The 20,457-nt window shown below is 36.3% G+C and overlaps 1 protein-coding gene across 6 annotated transcripts in view; it reads left to right on the top strand.

Annotated features, from left to right (window-relative positions):
• The window catches only part of CAMSAP2 (calmodulin regulated spectrin associated protein family member 2), a 112,151-nt gene that overhangs the window by 62,038 nt on the left and 29,656 nt on the right, over positions 1-20,457 (top strand). For all 6 annotated transcript variants that reach the window (XM_032422418.1, XM_032422414.1, XM_032422420.1 and 3 more), the window contains exon 4: positions 10,838-10,921. In XM_032422418.1, the coding sequence (XP_032278309.1) occupies positions 10,838-10,921 (84 nt within the window). The remainder of the gene's footprint in view (positions 1-10,837; positions 10,922-20,457) is intronic.

Below are 20,457 nucleotides of genomic sequence, written 5' to 3'. Positions count from 1 at the left end.
AAATAAAAAATAAAAAAAAAGAAAGAAATTTCTGTTCTTTATAAGCCACCTATTCTATGGTTATTTCCGTTACAGCAGCCTGAACAGACTAAGGCACACTCCATTACTGTTTTTGTTTTAAATCAAAATGAAAGCTAAAGTTGTTTAAGTTACTTAAAATTTCCCATTACCTTTTGAGTAAAAAAAAAAACTCCGTTAAAATGATTAAAATAGATTTCTATATATTCTGCAATATCTATAATTGCATTTAATAATGATTTAGTTCATATCAGGTAATTATAAAATTCCTAGCACTCAGAGTAGGGTATTATACACTGTGAGTGTTGAGTAAATATTTTTTGAATACAAGAATGAAATAATTTTGTCCTATTTCCTATTACATGATTCTTAGGTTTGCCTGACTAAGTTGCATAAGATTGTATCAATTGTATATTCCTTTTGGAAATTTTTATGGAACTGTGATTAGTTATTTGTGCTCTGAAGGTGCTTAAATTGTCAATTTCTCACTCCCTTTGCCAGATTGAGTAGTTAATTCCTCTTGATTTGCATTCATTTGCAACTATTACTCCAGAGAAAGTGAAACCTTATCCATGAGCAAGACCTGAGCAGATTAACAAGGTTATATCTTCAGGTATCCTTTCTTGAATGCTTGCATAACAAGAAGCTATAAATGTAAAAACTTCATTTATCATCATTATCAATATCAATGTAGAAGGCCCGTTTAATACTCTGCCCCTGGAGTTCCTTTATTTCTTCATCTTTAGCGATCTTTTTCTTCACTCCTCCTTAGCTATGGAGAATTATGGTCACATCCTAGACCTATTCATCATCAGGATATAACCTTAATATCCTATTGCAAGCATCTCATTCTTAAATAATTCCTTCTCTTACTCTAATACCCCCTGCTATTAACAGTGTTCAGCTTCATCATGAGTTCCAAACCATTGAGCCTGTTAATTCTTACAGGCTTTTTCCTTTTTGAACTAGATTCTTGCACGTCCTGTCAGTTTTTCTGCCTCCTTTTCCCTCCCTGTGATTTATCTGATAAAACCCTGGTTGAGCTCAGTTATCCACCTTCTGTCTAGGGTGCAGATATGGAGATAAATATTGGAGATATTATGGAGATAAATATTGCTGGAGAAATTTACACAAGGAAGCCAGTTTCACTTCAAATTTATAAGTACAAACTTCAAATGGACACTCAGTGCTTACTGCCAGGCTAAGAAGTGTGTCCCTAAGAAGTTCACTTCCCCACATTTCAAGGCGATTTCATCCTTTCTTCTCTAGTCCTCACACTTTCTATAATCCATCCCCTGTTACTGTCAGTTGAGGACCTTGCCTCATCCTTTTTTGAGATCAGAGATGGGGAGCCATCAGGTGGGAATTTTCTCTTCTTGCCACCAAATCTGTAAACCTTTCTGCATCAGTACTCCTTTCTTTTCTGCTGTTAAAGTAGAGAATCTCCCCCTCCCACATCCTATCAAAGGGCAGTTTCTCTTTACTTATTGCTCTAGAGCTCTTTCTTCTTTTGTCCTGGTCATTGATCCTCTGCTTTGGTTCTTGTCAAGCTTTCATGTGCGTATGAGTCACCTGGGAACTTGTTAAAATGCAGGATCTGACTTGATGGGTCTGGGGTCTGGTGGAGAGTCTGCATTTCTAAGAACAGGTGATGCTAATGCTACTGGTGTGTGGACCACACTGTTATTCCCTCGCTCTCCTGCATCATCCAGTTCTCCCTCCCTATTGGGTCATTCTCCCAAGAATATAGACTTACTGTAGTGTTTCCCATCCTGATAAACAAAACTTCCCAATCCACATACAACCCCATTCCTCCATACACAGAACCTCTCCAAAGAGTTGTTTACTCATTCACTCGCCTTCTCTCCTCTCTCTCCCATCCCCATTCCTATCCTGAGATTGCTCCTGAGTTGGTTTGGAAGATGGCTTCCATTTTGACAAATCCAGTAATACTTCTCTGTACTCATCTTAAATTCAGTCTTCTAAATCATGTGTGACCCTTCTAAAGTTTCAGTGGAGAACCCAAGGTGTTGGCAGGACTAGAGTGCCACACCGTGTCCTCTGCAGCAGGCCGCTTCTTTAGCCTGCCAGCACTTGTCCCCCCTCTGTGCTCCTTGGGGTCTTCCTACACCTGCATAGTTCAGGGCTCAGCCAGGGATTTGAGGGCAGCTTCTACATGGAGCTGGGGTCTCCCTCGTAGTGATTCCTTCTTTCCCAGGATACTCTTCCTCAAAGTCTAGCCATTCTCACAGTCTCAGATTTCTCCCTCAGTTCCTCATTCCAACGAGACTAGTTTTCTGCTTGAGTTCTAGCCACTGTGAATTGTGTGGATTGAGGAGAAAGCCATAGAAACATAGATTTCACTCAACATGTTCCTTTCTTTCAAAGGTCATGTCCTTTCCCATTTCTGCCTGCTTTTGGTTGTTCTCCAGTACTTTCAACAGTTGCTTTTTATATTTTGTCCGGTTTATAATTGTGGTTCTGGGAAGCTTAGTGTAATATATGCTATTCCACTATTACCGGAACCAGAACTCTGTTAGAGTGTCTTCTTACAATGTAACTTGAATCTTGTCATTCCTTTGTTAAAACTCATAGGGGCTTCAGTTGTCATTGAAAATGCAGAATGTGCCATGGCCTACAGAGTACCATCTAATCTGACCCTGTGTACTTCTCCATCCTCGGCTCATGGCCACTGCTCTCCTTTCTCACTACTCTCACTTCATTCCAGCTGTATGCCTCATCCCTGGGTCTCTGATCATGTCTCCTGTTCCTGGGCAGCTCATCTCCCAAGGTTTTGTGTGGCTTCCATTCATCATTTCTCAGTTTAGATTGCACTTTTTCCTCACAACCTTATCTGAAGTAGGCATCTGTCCTGTCTTATTTTCTGCTGTAACACTCCATTTCTTTACATCATAGCACTTTTGAGAGTTTGTAATTACTTTGCTAAATCGCTTAAACAAACTAGAATAATCTATGTGAGGACAGGTACAGTGCCCATCTTCTTTTAGTCTTGGTGCCTAGACTAGTGCAGTGCTTGGCAGAGAGATGATATTTAATAAATCAAAGAGGTAGATAAAGTTACAGAATTAAGCTAGGCATGTTAGAACTTTGGGATTCTCTAGAAGGATAAAGAATTCACTTAACTGGGAATGTTTACCACCTTTATGCAGCCATATCCACCCTGTTCAGTTTTTAGATAAAGGTTGAAACCCTTTGATTGAACCTGAACCTCCTAGTGTATTTTTTTCTTGCTGCAGTCTACCAATTCCAGCTTCATTATTTATTCTCTCATCATCACTTGACTCTTGACTCTCAGATTTAGTATGTATTTGCCCTTTTGGCCCTTATTTTGGTTCACCCTAAGTTGCCATTTTTTCTGGATAATACACCCATAGGTATACCATAGGTATAAAAAACTTATCGTAGAAAAATGGGAATAACATGGCTAACTTCAGCATTATTGGCTGAAAATGAATTTGAACTTAAAAACAAGCAAAACCACAGAAGACAAGATTGTACTAAATGACTAAATCCATGCAGGGGTACACAGAAGTTATGAACACATGAACCTTACATTATTTGGCCCTACCTCTCTTTCCAGTTTTATCTTAAAACCCCTCTTTTGGGTTCAACATGTTTCAGCCATACTGTTTTTTCAGTTCCTCAAACATACCAAATTTTCCCCAACCACAGGGCCTCTGCTTTTATTGTTTATTCTTTGTCTGGAATGCTGTATTTTCTATTTTTATCATGGCCAGCTTTTCATCTTTAGGTCTCAGCTTAAGTTACCTCTCTGATACATCCAGCCTTCCTAAAATAGATCCCCCCTGCCCCATTCTTTTCTTCTCACATCTTTATTTATAGCTCTTCTAATGAATTGCTTTTTTTTTTTTTTTTTTTTTGGTCTCTTGTCCCTTTTTTTGGTTCTATGAGTATAGGGATCATTCTGGATTTATATATCATTGTATCCCTAGCCTCCTAATACAATGTCTGGCATGTAACTAGCATTCAGTAAGTAGCTGTTTGAATGTGTGAATAAATAAATGAATGAATAGTGGTTTAAAATATTAATATGTGACCAGTCTACTTTTTGAACAGAATTAGATAAAAACTTTTTAAAAAATCATGAAGATATTTCCAAATTGATAGATCAATTACAACTATATGATAATGAATTAGAAAGTATTTTTTTAATTAAAAAATTTTTTTAAAGATTTTATTTACTTATTTGTCAGAGAAAGAGAGCACAAGCAGGGGGAGAGGCAGGCAGAGAAAGAAGCAGGCTTCCCTGCTGAGCAAGGAGCCTGATGCGGGGCTTGATCCCAGGACCCTGGAATCATGAGCTGAGTTGAAGGCAAGACGCTTAACTGACTGAGCCACCTGGGTGTCCCTGAAAGTATTTCTTTTTTAACTTAAAAAAAACAAAACACACACACACACAAACCCCCCAAAACAACAAAAAAAGATAAATTTTCCCAGTCAGAAAACTGGTTTTAGTCCTATCACCCCACTCTGCCTAACCTTCCCCACCACACAATTGGTAAATTGACCAAAATGCTTCAAGATGCATGTAAGTTATAAAACTGCCTTATAATATGTATATTACCAAGACAGAAAATATTAGTGATTTTGGCAACATGTCAGATTAAGACTACAACTCTCCTGTTAGATTAAGACTACAACTCTCCTGGTTATAAACACCTCAACATGTTTGATAAAATAATTAGAAAAGTTTATAATATATAGCTGTGCTTTAAAGAAAGAAAAGGAAGTTCTCAGGTGCCAGAAACAAAGTGGGGACTGAAAGTGTTGGTGGCCTTCTCCAGTGGTCTACCGAGCCTAGACTGGAGTCATTCATTCATTCCTTCATTTATTTATTGTATTGTATTGTATTTTTTTAGGTTTTATTTATTTGAGAGAGAGCAAGAGATAGAGTGAGAGAAAGAGCACGAGCCGGGGAGGGAGGGAGGGACAGAGAGAGAGGGAGAAGCGGGCTCCCCACTGAGCAGGGAGCCTGATGCAGGGCTGCATCCCAGAACCCTGAGATCAGGACCCGAGCCAAAGGCAGACGCTTAACTAACTGAGCCACCCAGGTGCCCCTAGACTGGAGTTTTAAAATCACTTGGACACAAGAATAAGGTCTTAGTTTTGCCTGCTGTGGGACATTGGAACTGCAACCTGTTTAGACCCACAAAGTTAAGACACATGAAAAGCTGTACTCTCAGTAAAAGGGAGAGCGTGCTTTTAAGTGCCAGAAGACCCAACTACAAGTAGCTTAAAGGATTTATTATCTCACATAGCAGCATATCTGGAGGTAGGGCATATCCAGGGTTAGTTAATTTAGGGGCTCAGCAGTGTCAACAAGAATGCAGGGGCTTTCCATCTTTTCTGTTATTCTTAACTGTATATGATATTTCCACTCATGGTTGTATGATGGCAGCAGTATATAATGATTCCAGGGATCATATGTAGTCAGAATAATGTCTAGCAAAGGTGAGAGGGTCTTCTGGACTCTTCTATTTACAGGGAAGACTTTCCCTCAGCCGGTCCTCCCACCAGGAGGTCCCATTGACTAAGATTGGTTCTCATGCCTATACCTAAACCACCTTCTAGGAAGAAGAACGAGGCTATCATGATTGTCTTAGGCTGATTGTGAGTCTCTGTCTAGGTCTGGGAAAGAGACTTCCTTGACTGACCATGTAGGAACTTGAGCACCCAACTGATGAGCAAGGAAAAAAAGGGAGAAAGCAACACATTAACAGAATACTAGTACCAGGCCAGTGATATCTTTCTGGCACCTGTCAGAGTCGAAGCAAATTTAAAAATACTCTGAAAGTTCACTTCCACACCCAAAGCCACAAGTCCTTCAGGCAGTGGGGGAGGGAGTATCTTCGCTTCAGATGCAAAAGTACTGACAATCAGAAATTATGAAACACATGAAGAAGTGATCTAGCACATATGAGAGTTAGTAAAGATAACAAATGACGGTTACACTGCAAGAACTTCAGAGAGTGGAACAGTCTGAAAAAGACTATAAAAATAAATGTTTAAATGACCGAAAATAAAACATGGAATAACAACTATAGGAAAGAATAAGGCACCATGGGAGGGAGGTGGGTGGGGGATAGGCTAGATAGGTGATGGGTATGAAAGAGGGCACCTGTTGTGGTGAGCACTGGGTGTTGTATATAAGTGATGAATCACTGAATTCTACTCCTGAAACCAATATTGCACTATATGTTAACTGAAATTAAAAAAAAAAAAAAAAGCACCATGGAGGGCATAATGGAAAAAGAACCAAATATAACTTTAGAAATGAAAAATTTTAGTCATTGAAAATCAAAAGTTTAAAAAAGAAGATTTGACGTAGTTCAAGAGGGAGTTAGGTAACTGAGAGGAAATTACCCAGAATGAAGCCCAGAGAGGTGAGATGGAATATATGAAATCAAGGTTCATAGATAGGTCCATAGGCCTAATTGTAATTCCAAAAAGAGATTATCAGAGTGAAGTGGGGGAGAAAGAATATATTTGAAGAGATAACAAAATTTTCTTTTTTTTTATTTTTAGATTTTATTTGTTAGAGAGCACGAGCAGGGGGAGGGGCAGAGGGAGAGGGAGAAGCAGACTCCCCACTGAGCAGTTGCAGGCTCCATCCCGAGACCCTGAGGTCATGACCTGAGCAAAAGGCAGATGCTTAACTAACTGAGCCACCCAGGCGCCCCAAGATATAAAATTTTCTACAACAAAGAAACTTTCAAATTCAGGAAACACAGTGAGTTCCAACCAGGATAAATTAAAATAAATCCACACTGACACATGTATAGTAATAAATCTGCAGAACTCCAAAAATAAAAGTCTCTTAAAAGAATGGCAGTTAGACTATAGTAGACTTTTTAACAGTAATGTATGCAACCAGAAGACAATGCAGCAAAATCTACAAAGTGTTGAAGAAAAATAGCAATGAACCTAGGGTTCTAGACCTTTTATTCAAGATTAAAGGTGAAATCAGGATTTGTTCAACAAAGAAAGACAGTTCATCACTTCCCTTGCAGAAAGAACTACTAAAAAGGTGGTACTTCAGTAAGAAGGAAATTGAACCTAGGAGAAAGAGGTGGGATGTAGGAAGCAATGATAAAAAGCAAAATCAGTGTACATACGAGTAAATGTAAATAAGTATTACAGAAAATCATACTAATTTTGAGACCCATAAGAAGGAAGAACTATAATTCTAGGTGAAATAACATGGAGATGAGAGGAGGTGATTTGATTTAAAGCCTTTGTAAGGTTTTTGTATTGCTCAGGAGGAAGGTAAAATATTGACTGACTTTAGACTTATATTAAAGCAAGGACACACATTACAATTTTGTGTTTTAAATTATCTTTATTCTTACTCTTTTTTTGAGTAATCTCTACACCCAGCCTCAGGCTGGAACTTACAACCCCGAGATCAAGAGTCGTGTGCTCTACTGACTGAGCCTGCCAGGCACCCTACTATTTTATATTTTATAATGAAAAAAAAAAATTAAAAGCTAGTGAGTATTTTTAAATTAATGGGTATTTTAAATTTAATATATCATTTTAGCAAATTTATTTTTAATTCATATGGCTAAAGCCAACTATTTGTTATATTGTTCTCTAGTTTACTAGTCCCCAACACTGGTTCAGGGGGTGAACTACCTCAAAGTCATCATGAGCTCTGTGATACATTCCTTTAACTTTTATCTTTGAGTTGCACAAAAAATATCATGATTCAGCTTCAGTGGTAGAACTTTGTAGCCAGCATTTGGGAACCGGTTTGAGAGTCACTAAGCTAATTATTTCATTTCTCTGTCTTGGGTACCTAAGTAGGTTAATAGCGTGGCATGTCTTGTCATGTCTACAACATGTCTTAAAGTTTCCTTTTATTCTCCCTATTATGAAAGTTTATGAATTATCAACGTGTCAAATTTTCTTATAATCATGATTTTGATATTTAGGATGATTGATACCATTACAACAGCTTAAAGTATTTTATTAGGGTTTGTTGAAGCCCTTACAGACATTCAGCTATCTGGTATTGCTTTGGGGATATATTGTTTATAAGCAGTGGCTGTAGTTTCTATCTATGGTGTATGTGCTGTGTATCCACTTTACTTGGTACGTTTTACACATCATTTCTTTTATGCTCTGTATTGTCTCAGCTACTTATTTAATTATTTATTATTATTTCAGTATTAACCAGTTTCTGTGGGTTACAAAACCAGGCACTGCTTAACTACATCCTCTGGCTCAGAGTCCGTGACAAGGCTGCAGGCAAGGCGTTGGCCAGGCCTGCAGTATTATCTGAAAGTGTGGCTACGGAAGGATCTAGTTCCCAGTTCATGTGGTTGTTGGCAGGGCTCAGTGCAGGCAGTTGGACTAAAGGCCTCAGTTTCTTACTGTCTCTGCTCCATAGGGTAGCTCGCAGCATGGCAGCTTGCTTCATCAAAGCCAATAAGAGAGTCGGCTAGCAAGATGGAAATTAGAATGTTATGTAACATGAGCACTGACATGATAGCCTATCACCGTGGTTGTATTCTGTTGGTTAGAAGCAAGTTAGGTCTTGCCCACACTCAGGGGGATCAATGGGGACCATTTTAGAGCTGTAATACCCCAAATCGCTTTATGAAGTAGCTTTTATTCAGACTAGCATCTGAGGCTGAGAGGCATCAAGAAATTATTAAGGTCATAGCTTGTAAGTGCAGGTTTTGATCCAGACCCAGGTCTTTTCTAATGCTGCTTTCTCGTAGAGTATTTTATACAACCAAATTGACGATCTAAGAGATTAACTAGGAAATCTTAGAGTGCTGCAGATTCACATACCAAAATAAATCTGTTGATTAAATCCCTTATAACCCCTTAGAAATATCATGAATAGAGAAGACTCTTAGTGATTATTGTTAATTAAATTTATCATAAATTGGTTGCCTGGGTGGCTTGCCTTCGGCTCAGGTCATGATCCCAGGGTCCTGGGATTGAGCCCCTGCATCGCGCTCCCCACTCAGCAGGGAGCCTGCTTCTCACTCTGCCTCTGCCTCTGTCTCTTATGAATAAATAAGTAAAATCTTTTTAAAAAATTTATCATAAGTTAAAAGTCTCCATTTGTTTTTAGCCACTGAACTGAATTTTAGGTAATAAAAGAGCTCAGAAAATTATGGGTTTAATTTAGAGTTATGGTAGTTGATAATGGCATTAATCAGAGTGCCATAATTAAACAATCTGAACATTTATTTTTCATTACTAGAGTGACCTTAAAATCATTAGCTCAAAATCCAGAATTGTTTAAACTGTTCTTAAGAGATATTTTATGTACTACATAGACTGTTTCTTAACCTTTTTGGATTATGGATGTTTGAATAATCTAATAGGAGATAAATTAGACCTTCTCCCAAGAAAGTTCTCATAGGGAAAATTTTTTCATCTATTTTAGCTGTGGCCTTATGACCGCAGTAAAACCCTCTCATGATTCAGGGACATGTCTGTGAAATCACAGATTAAGAACTTGATTCAAAGTGTTTTCTATTATGTGGTGTGTGTGTACACACACACACACACACACACACACACAGAGGAATAATATTTAGCCATTAAAAAAGAAGGAAATCTTGCCCTTTGCAACAACATGGGTAGATCTAGAGAGTATAATGCTAAGTGAAATAAGTCCGAGAAAGACAAATACCATAAGATTTCACTCATATGTGGAATTTAAGAAACAGAATAAACAAAGGAAAAAAAGGACAGAAACCAAAAAACAGACTCTTAACTATAGAGAAAAAACAGATGATTATCAGAGGGGAGAAGGGTTGGGGGGATGGTTGAAATAGGTGAAGGGGATGAAGAGTACACTTACCTTGATGAGCACAGAGTCATATGCAGAATTGTTGAATCACTATATTGTACACCTGAATCTAATATAGCATTGTATGTTAGCTATACTGGAATTGAAATAATAGTAAAATAAAATAAATGCTTCATGCCATTAAAAAAAACCCTAAAGTGTTTTCTATTGATAATGAAAACATTACTTTTAAGGCAAATAATTTTCATTTACTAGTCCTAAAAGAGATAATAAAATTTTTATTAAAAAAAAGTTTGTTGGGGTGCCTGGGTGGCTCAGTTGGTTAAGCATTTGCCTTCAGCTCACGTCATGATCTCAGGATCCTGGGATCAAGCCCCACATTGGGCTCCCTGCTCAGTGGGGATCTTGCTTCTCCCTCTCCCTCTGCTGCTCACCCTACTTGTGCTCTCTTGCATTCTCTCTCTCTCTCTCAAATAAATAAAGATCTTTAAAAAAAGTTTGTTGGGGTGCCCGGCTGGCTCAGTCGGTTAAGTGTCTGCCTTCAGAGCAGGTCATGATCTCAGGGTCCTGGGATCGAACCCTGAGTCGGGCTTCCTGCTCAGCAGGGAGTCTGCTTCTCTCTCTCTCTCTCCCTCTGCCCCTCCCCACTGCTTATTCTCACTCTCTCTCGAATAAATAAATAAAATCTTCAAAAAAAATAAAAATTAAAAAAGTTTGTTTCCTAAGCATTAAAATTGGAAATTATTGAGTACCTTTTTTCTCTAGAACTCTAACCAGCTCCTGACATATAGTAGGTATTCAACAAAATTTTAATAAATTAGTTTTAGAATATCAAATAAAACACCTGTAAAATACTTTTTTTCTGGTTGGGAAAATGAAATTTTCTCATTTGAGTGGTGCTGATATTTGATATCAGAGATCTGACCACAGACATTTTATGGTTCATGTTATTTTATTGTCATATTTGAATATAAATTCAAATTAGTGTTTTTATATTTTAAGGTAAATGAACATTTGAAAGACATTATGGAACAAGAACAGAAATTGAAAGAACATCACACAGTTGAAGCTCCAGGAGGTCAAAAGGTATATATTTCAAAGAAAAAAAGGTGCCTTTATGAATAGACTATGTATGTTCACATATATGTATTGTTTGGGAAATACATATATTAATTAGTAGATAAAATTATTTTTTGGTGGTGTTAACTGTGCCCTAGAAAGCATGTCATAAATGCCAAGTAAGTAGAAGTACAAAATGGAGGTTAATTGGATGAAGGTGTTTAGGAAAAACTGTTAATGATTAGAACTCAATTTCTGGAATACTTTTGGCAAAAACAATGGCTTTGCCTTTGGTAAAATATGTGAAACAACAAGAAAACATTCTCAGTGTATCAGCCTTACAATGACTTGTAGTAAGACCAGCCTTTAAAATATATTCCAGGAATTGTAAGTTATACATGGTTATTCTGTGAAGAAAGAAGAAAATACAGATTCATTTTTTAAAAATTCTTGTGGCTTTTAGATTTTTCTTCTTTGAAAATTTGTGTTTTTGTCATGTACTAAGACCGGAAGTACATTTCCTGCTTTATAGTATATCACATTTTTAAAAATGTATCATAGTGAGAGCTCTTTAAACATGTTCTGTAGCATTTGAATTGAGGTGAAAGAAATTATAAGTATTCAGAGATCTTATTTTCCAGTTGGATTATTTAAAGTTTCTTTATTATTATACAGTTTTTCTGTTCATTATGGTCTAATGCTCCTGGTCACTGATACCTCTATAAGAAGAGAAAGAGAAAAAAGGAAGGAAAGGGAAAAGGGTTTTGTGTATTATCAACTTCAGTAGAAAACTTCTGTGGGAGACCACCTTAAATTTTGTCTAAATTTGTTATTTTGGGATCATAATGATTTCCCTCATTTAGCTTACTGACTAGCTGCTGAAAATACTGTCCATACTTGATTCTTCATCCTAACTTTGTTGACATCCTTTCCCCTAAATTAGGTACATCAGAATGGAAATCTTTTTTTTTCTGTCACCCCAGATCATATGTTCCATTTCCCTGACTTCCACCAGCCTCTGTCCCTGTCTCTTCCCTCCTTCGTCCCCCAGTCCTTCCTGTTAACTTCCCTCCTTTTCTCTTTTTCATCCGTAGGAGTTGAAACCTTTGCCCCCAGTTTTGCTCCTGGCTCTAATCAGGAATAAGCTAAGATGGTATCATCCTAAATTATAACACTGATGGCCTTTTTTCATAGAAATCTTGTTTATTAAATATAATGATTAAATTCTGTAGTATTGCATACACATCATGAACTAAATGGGGATTTTATTTGCTGACATAGGACCCAATAAACATAATTTTATGGAATTAAAAATGCCATTTATATTCCAAACAGTGTAAATGACCTTTAAGAAAAGCTGTATGGAATCTGGACACTTATTGTATTATACCTCTTTGATGTTTTAATAGCACTTAGTCTCATGCAATTGCACAAATTAACCTCACAACCAATATTTGTTAAGTGAGTCATTGAGTAAATGAAGAAATGAATGTGACTCATTTTTAAATATTCGGATTAATACATATTTTTATTTTAGCAGAATACATATTTTTATTTTCAAATGAATTTTTTTTCCAATTGTTAGAGTCTTTGTGAAAATTTCACATAGACCGTGTTAATTTTACATAGTCTTACTGCGAAGTGTAGGTGTCAGCATGATGAAGAACCACTCTGTGACAGTGTAAACTAGGGACAGAAATCTCTGTTACCTAACAGTGAGATTTTTGGCATTTGAACTGGTTGGTTTGGCTGGAAATCTAATCACTTCGTTCTTGATTTTTATTCCCGTAGAAGCAAAATTCTTGATCCTTTTCTCCTTTTAGGGATGAGAGGTAGAATGACTTGTTCTTTTTTATTGCTATATAATTGGCAAGAAGTTGCCACGCTCCCCACCTACTCAAGCTTGCTGGCCTAGTGACCCAGATGCTAACCTTGTTGTCTATGATTTATCCAGCTATAGACAGAGCCCATGGTTTGGATGATAACATTTCTTACCTTTTGTCCTTGCCCACCTATTCTCAACTTAGATGTCCAATAAAATCTATTTTATCAAACTTCCTTTTATAACCATCTTCTTGGTAAAATATATGCATATGTTGAGGGATACTTGTACTGTATTTTTTTTTTTTACTTCAGACTTTAATTTAGTGAGCTAACATTTCCTCATTACCAAAAATATTGCATAATTGATAATTGTCCAGGTAATTTCTTTCTTTCTTTTTTTTTTTTTAGTCTGCAGGTTTATTCCTATTCATTTTTTTTTTTTTAAATTAACATACAAAGTATTATTTGTTTCAGGGGTACAGGTCTGATTCATCAGTCTTACAAAACACCCAGCGCTCACCACAACACAGAGCCTCCCCAATGTCCATCACTCAGCCACCCCATCCTCTCACCCCCCTCCTCTCCAGCAACCTTCAGTTTGTTTCCTAAGATTAAGAGTCTCATATGGTTTGTCTCCCTCTCTGGTTTCATCTTGTTTCATTTTTTCCTCTCTTCCTCTATGATCCTCTGCCTTGTTTCTTAAATTCCGCATATCAGTGAGATCATATGATTATTGTCTTTCTCTGATTGACCTATTTCGCTTAGCATAATACCCTCTAGTTCCATCCATGTTGTTGCAAATGGCAAGATTTCAATTTTTGATGGCTGCATAATATTCCATTGTATATATATACCACATCTTCTTTATCCATTCATCTGTTGATAGACATCTGGGCTCTTTCCATTCTTTGGCTATTGTGGACATTGCTGCTATAAACATTGGGGTGCAGGTGCCCCTTCAGATCACTACATTTCTCTTTGGGGTAAATACCCAGTAGTGCAATTGCTGGGTCGTAGGGTAGCTCTATTTTCAACGTTTTGAGGAACCTCCATACTGTTCCAGAGTGGCTGCACCAGCTTGCATTCCCACCAACAGTGTAAGAGGGTTCCCCTTTCTCCGAATCCTCGCCAACATCTGTCGATTCCTGACTTGTTAATTTTAGCCATTCTGACTGGTGTGAGGTGGTATCTCATTGTGGTTTTGATTTCTTTTTCCCTGATGCCAAGTGATTTTGAGCATTTTTTCATGTGTTGTCTTTGGAGAAATGTCTGTTCATGTCTTCTGCCCATTTCTTGATTGGATTATTTTTTTGGGTGTTGAGTTTGATAAGTTCTTTACAGATTTTGGATACCAGCCCTCTATCTGATATGTCATTCTGTTGATGATGTATTTCTGATTGTTGAATTGGTTGGTGTCCTAAGAAAGGCATTTTAAGTAGTACCATGTCCTAGGAAAATGTTTTGTTTAAGCAGTTTACTAATGTTTTCTCAGGTTTCTTTTTTCAAGTTGCTCTTTTTCCTTCTAATATTCCTTTTTATTCTAAAGTAGGATGCCCAGTTAAATGTGAATTTCAGAGAAAACCAAAAAATTTTTGGTGTAAGTTGCATGAGCATCTCATATTTTTGTTTGCTAAACCTGGCAACCCTACTTAAAAGATCTCTAAAGTTTATAGCCAATGACATTGAGTCCAGCATTCATTCTGTTAAGGAGTTTGTACAAAGTGCTATGGTAAGATGAGTATGGACTTAAAGTCAGAATAGTTCTGCCACTAACTAGCTTCATGACCTTTACCAAGGCACTTGACCTCTCTGGGCCTCATTTTCTTTATCTGTAAAAATTTAAAAGTTGAATTAAATGGCTTCTAAATTCTATGACTAAAATGATTCTCAAATTTTCCTTTCTTAATATATTAGTAAAAGTAAGGGATTCAAAGCAAAAGGTTAGTGAAAAGATTAAGTAGTTTAAGTAGATTAAGTAGTTGGTTATTATGAACTTTCATATATATATAACTTGTAGATTTTTATATATATATATATATTATTTGTATATAATATATTTATATATATATAACATATATATATATATAACTTGTAGATTTATGATAACTGTGAGAGTGAAATATCTAAGAATGTTTTCTAGAAGATGTGGGACTTGAATGGGGCCTTAGTAGGTTTTATGGTATTTGCAAAGTAGGGCACTAGGTCATAGGGAATAACATGAGTGGAGACATGAAGTTACAAGTAAAAGACATATTTGGGCATTAGTAAGTAGACCATTTGGATAGGTTTTGAGATAGCTGCAAATTCATGGGTTTGTATTCTTAAATTTACAGTACTAACTATATAGAGAGTAAAGTCTGTTTATCATAATATTAAAGACACATGTCTATTCAATGTAACATTTGCCTCTTTTAAAATAGAAGTACTGGTGAGATATTTTACAGAGGGTTGGGAATTGGTTGAAGGAATTACCTTTGGAGAAAGGATATTAACTGAGCTCTAATTGCTTTTCGTTTAAAGGTATAGTCTCAAAATAGACTACATGTTTCCCAGTGAGACAGTAGGTAAATGCTTGTACATCTTTGCTTGATTACCTCAGCCCATGCGAATTTCCATTTTTACCAAAGTTCCTTAGCAATTAAAAACTACGACCAACTTTTTGTTTTCAATTCTATTTCTTCAAACAGTACCTGAGATACTATTTGAAAGATCCTTTTTTTAAATAACATCAGTTTTTTAAAAGTTTTTATTGAATCCAGTTTTGTTTGTTTAAGTAAGCTCTGTGCCCAGTGTGGGGCTTGAACTCACGACCCCGAGATCAAGAGTTGCATGCTCTACCAACTGAGCCAGCCAGGTCCCCAAAAGAAAGATTCTAAAGTCAAATGCATTTGGGAAATGCTGCCTTGTCTGTGCCCCTTTAAAAATGTTACAGCCCATTTTAGTACATTGAAGGCCAGTTAAGAAGCCTGTCTAGCTGTTTCTCAAACGTATTTAATCTTTGACCTCTTTTGTGAATGACATCTACTAACATCCTGTAGAATTAGTGTTACTTGGAGCATGCTTTGGGAAACATTGATTTATAACTTAAAATTTTGTAATTGATTAAGTTATCTGTTTCATATATATATATGAAACATTTAATGTTCTAATACAGTACATCATTTTCAGATACATCATTTGCATTGACTCTTAGATTTATCTGGTTTCTTTTTCCTACCATTATTTCACTCAAATAATTGTGAAGACTTGACCTGCCTAAATTAGATCATTTTTAAGGAATTCTACCCTAAGATTCTATTCTATAATTACAGTTTATTCTTATGTGGGCTTTTGTGGTCAGTGCTGATTCATTTCTTTCTTTATACCTATTGCCAGTATACCTTTTCTCTTTCATTGTCATTTCTCACCCTTACTGGTAAAGTAACTTCCCAATCTAGAATATGCCCCTGTTGTGTTATCAACTCATTTTAGTATGAGGAACTTTGCATTTTAAACATTTTTAAAATTCAGAGATGGTACCATGACTTTTTCCAAGCAATATTTTATAAAGATGACTTGCCCTGGAGAGACTTAAATATTAGTTAGATGTCCTACTACTATGATTTTCATCTTTGCTAAAGAGGGCTGTAAAAATTAGATTTCTTTAACAGCTCTATAGATCTTACGCATTTGGACACAGACTCTACAAAGATTTGGATTGGTATAGACTTAATATAGCTTTTTAAGAATATTTATTTTGAAGTATTTTAGACTTACAAAGTTTCAAGATAGAAAAAGAGCCCTTATACTCCTTACCCAAATTCATCAATTTAACATTTTGCCACATTAACTTTGTGTGTGTGTGTGTGTGTGTGTGTGTGTATGTATGTATATACACATACATAGATATATACATCACACACAAACACGTATGTATGTAAATGTTTCTGAAACATTCGAAAGAGGGTGCATACATCATAACTCTTTATGTTTCCTAAGAACAAAGCTGTTTGTTTGTATAACCAAAGTACAGGTGATTAAATGTTAGTATAATACTTTGATCAGTCTTATAGCCTGTATTTCAGTTTTGTCACTTGTCCCAGTTGTACTCAATTGTACATTATAATATTTTTTTCAGTATAAGATCCAATCCAAGATCATGTAATATATTTAGTTTCATATCTCTAGTCTTCTTTAAACTGGAATAGTTCCTTAGCTTTTCTTTTTTGTTCATGACCTTGACATTTTTAAAGAATACAGGTCATTTTCATCCCTCAATTTATTTTTTTCTGGTATTTCCTTACAATTAAATTAAGGTTGTGCTTTTTGGACTGGAATTGTGTCCTTCTCACAGTATTACATGCAGAGGCATGTGATACCATTTGCCCCTACTAGGTAATGTTAATTTTGATCACTTGGTTAAGATATTGTCTGGTTTCTTAACTTCATAGTTATTATTTTTACTTTTATTTTTTTTTAAAGATTTTTTATTTTTTATTTGACAGAGAGAGAGTACAAGCAGGGGGAGCGACAGGCAGAGGCAGAGTGAGAGGGAGAAGCAGGCTCCCCGCTGAGCAGGGAGCCCCATGCGGGGCTCGATCCCATGACCCCGGGATCATGAACTGAGCCGAAGGCAGACGCTTAACAACTGAGCCACCCAGGCGCCCCCTATTTTTACTTTTATAATAAGTAATTTGAGAGGACATTGATATTTACAGTTGACCCTTGAACAATGCAGGGATTAGGAGTGCCAACCACCCATGCAGTTGGAAATCTGGTTATAACTTTTGACTCCCCAGAAACTTAACTACTAATAACTTATTATTGACTGGAAACCTTACCAATAACATAAATAGTTAATTAACATGTATTTAGTATGTTATATGTACTGTATACTGTATTCTTACAGTAAAGTTAGAGAAAATGATATTAAGAAAATCATAAGAGAAAATATGTTTCCAAGACTGTACTGTATTTATCAAAAAAAAAAAAACACAACCCCTATGTGTAAATGACCTGCGCAGTTCAGGCCTGTACTGTTCAAGGGTTAACTGTACTTATTTGCCCAATTCTACAATACATATAAAATAGCTTCAGAATTGCTATGTGTAGGGCGCCTGGGTGGCTCAGTTGTTAAGCGTCTGCCTTCGGGTCAGGTCATGATCCCAGGGTCCTGGGATCGAGCCCCACATCAGGCTCCCTGCTTGGCCAGGAGCCTGCTTCTTCCTCTCCCACTCCCCCTGCTTGTGTTCCCTCTCTCGCTGTGTCTCTCTCTGTCAAATAGATAAAAATCTTTAAAAAAAAAAAAAAAAGAATTGCTATGTGTATACCAATATGAAAAAGAAACCTACTAAGGAGTTTAAGATTTATTTGCAATTCCTTTTTCTTTTTAAATTTTTTTGGTTTGTTTTACCCTTTTAATGCTTTTATATGTTTTCCAGTTTTATTGAGATCTAATCGACATGCAGCACTGTATAAATTTAAGGTGCACAACATAATTATTTGACTTACACATACTGTGAAATGATGACCACAGTAAGTTTAGTTAACATCCATCATCTCATATAGATATGGTATAATTCCTTTTTCTTTAGATTGATAATATGTGGTCAAAATGCTGTGTTCTAAAATTACTTGGGTCCCCACCACCACCACCACTGCTTCATTGTAGTTCTGTTATTCCTTTGAAATGTATTTGGTTTTATTGGTTTCTGTTTTCATTTAGTTTTTATGGGCTTTTTTGCTCCATCCTTGTTGATACAATTTCATTTTTTGAATATGTAAGACATTAATATAATTCCAAAAGTCAAAACTATGCAAAAGTTGTACTCAGAGAGGTATCAGTCCCTCCCCTTATCTCTTCTACCTCTTTCCTATCCCTCACTCCCCACCAACCCGTATAGGTAACTAGTTGGCTTATCCTTCTTGTTCTTGTTTTTATAGAAGCAAGCACATGTATATATGTTTGTTTATTCTCCTTTAACAAAACATATTTAATCTTTCACAATTTGTGTTTTTCAATGACAGTATATCCTGGAAATTACTCCCCATAGTCCCTAGATATCTTCCTCATTCTTTTTTGCAGCAGCATAGTACTCTGTTGTGTGTATGAACCATAGTTTCTTCAACCACTTTCCTATGGGCATCTAAGTAATTTCCAGTATCTTGCAATTACAAATAATGCTACAAAGAATAATGTCCTTTTGTATTCTTGGATTTTCAGGGTAAATTCCATAGAAATTGGATTGCTAGATTTGGAGGGTAAATGCCTATGTAGTTTTGGTAGCTAGTGCCAAAATCTTCTCCAAAGGGGTTTGTACCATTCTACATTCCTATCAGCAGTTCAGCACAACTTTTGGACCTACAGCAGTAAAGAGATTCTTAAATCTAATGGATTATGAGATGACAGGTCACACTATGATTAACTCCTTAAAGAATTCCAATTTCATGAAGTCTCCAGTGAAGACCAGGTCAAACCAGCATCCTCCCAAAGTGTCTTGAGAGCACCCAGAAGTAGTTCAGGAATTATCCCAAATCCCAGAGTGATTGTGGATATCCAGAGGAAGACATAGAACTGTTTGGGGAGTATTAATGGCAAGACCTAAAACAACCAAAATTTAGGGTGAGCCAAACGTGTGAAGAAGACAGTAGAAAGGAATGCTGGAAATCAGAACCATTCCAGAAAATCTGAACTGCCCAGGTTGGTCTTTGTCATCAGTAAGGACTTAATAAAAAAATTTTCTACCAGTTGTCTGTGCCCTTTTAAAAACATTTTGGTCTCATAGTTACATCTTAAAACAGGATTTGAGGTTGCAGAAAATTAAAAGGAGGGGGCAGTTGCTGTTCACTTCAGAAATACAGTTATCCTTCAGCAAGGAGCTTTTGCATATATTTGAGCTTATGGAAGCATGAGGTTATAAGCATGAATAGCAAAGATATGTGTTCGTTCTTTTAGTATATTTACTTTTTTTAGTCCTATTTCCTTCAGCTAGGCAATCTATATGGTTTTCCTTTTTCCTCAAATAGGATTGCTATCACTAAATTAGGTCAGTGGAGAGGTGGGAGGAAGGCCAGAGCATCTGAATTAGTGAAAAGTCCTATTGAATATTTTACAAGATATATAGAAATACAGATATATAGAACCATTAGAGACTCCTTTGCATATCTCCTGTTTTAATAGTTCACAATAAATTTCTTGTTATCAGTTTGTGTATAATGAATTTTTCCAGTCTCAAAAACAAGAAAACCCCTGTTTCTGAAATTTCTATTATACATTGGGATCCTGATGCATTCTCAGTGGCTTCCTTTGCTCCTGTTCTTGTACTTTTTATGGTTATCATAACTGCAGCTGCCCAGAACTTCTGGTTAAATGAGAGATTAAAATACATGCAACAAAATTATTAAGGTTATTCTTCCTGATGCAATAAAGAAAACTTATTGGACATGTTATCTCTTTATGGAAAGTTGGTATTTTTCTGATTCTTGAGGTGACATTTTTCTGATTCTTGAAGTTCTTGAAAATATATTATTTTCCAAATAATCTTTTTTTACAGTTAATTTTATTTAGGAAAACCTTTTTTTTTTTAAAGATTTTATTTTTAAGTAATCTCTACACCCAACGTGGGGCTTGAACTCACAACCCCAAAATCAGGAGTTACACACTCTACCTACTGAGCCAGCCAGGCACCCCTGCAGAATAAACTTTCTACATAAAAGTTGAACATGAATTTTAACTCAGACCCCATTTAATTTGGTTTTGT

The sequence above is a fragment of the Phoca vitulina genome, unplaced genomic scaffold (genome assembly GCF_004348235.1).
Source record: "Phoca vitulina isolate PV1807 unplaced genomic scaffold, GSC_HSeal_1.0 scaffold26, whole genome shotgun sequence".
Lineage (NCBI taxonomy): Eukaryota > Metazoa > Chordata > Mammalia > Carnivora > Phocidae > Phoca > Phoca vitulina.
Note: the sequence above shows the minus strand (reverse complement) of the source record. Positions and strands in the feature narration are given on the sequence as shown.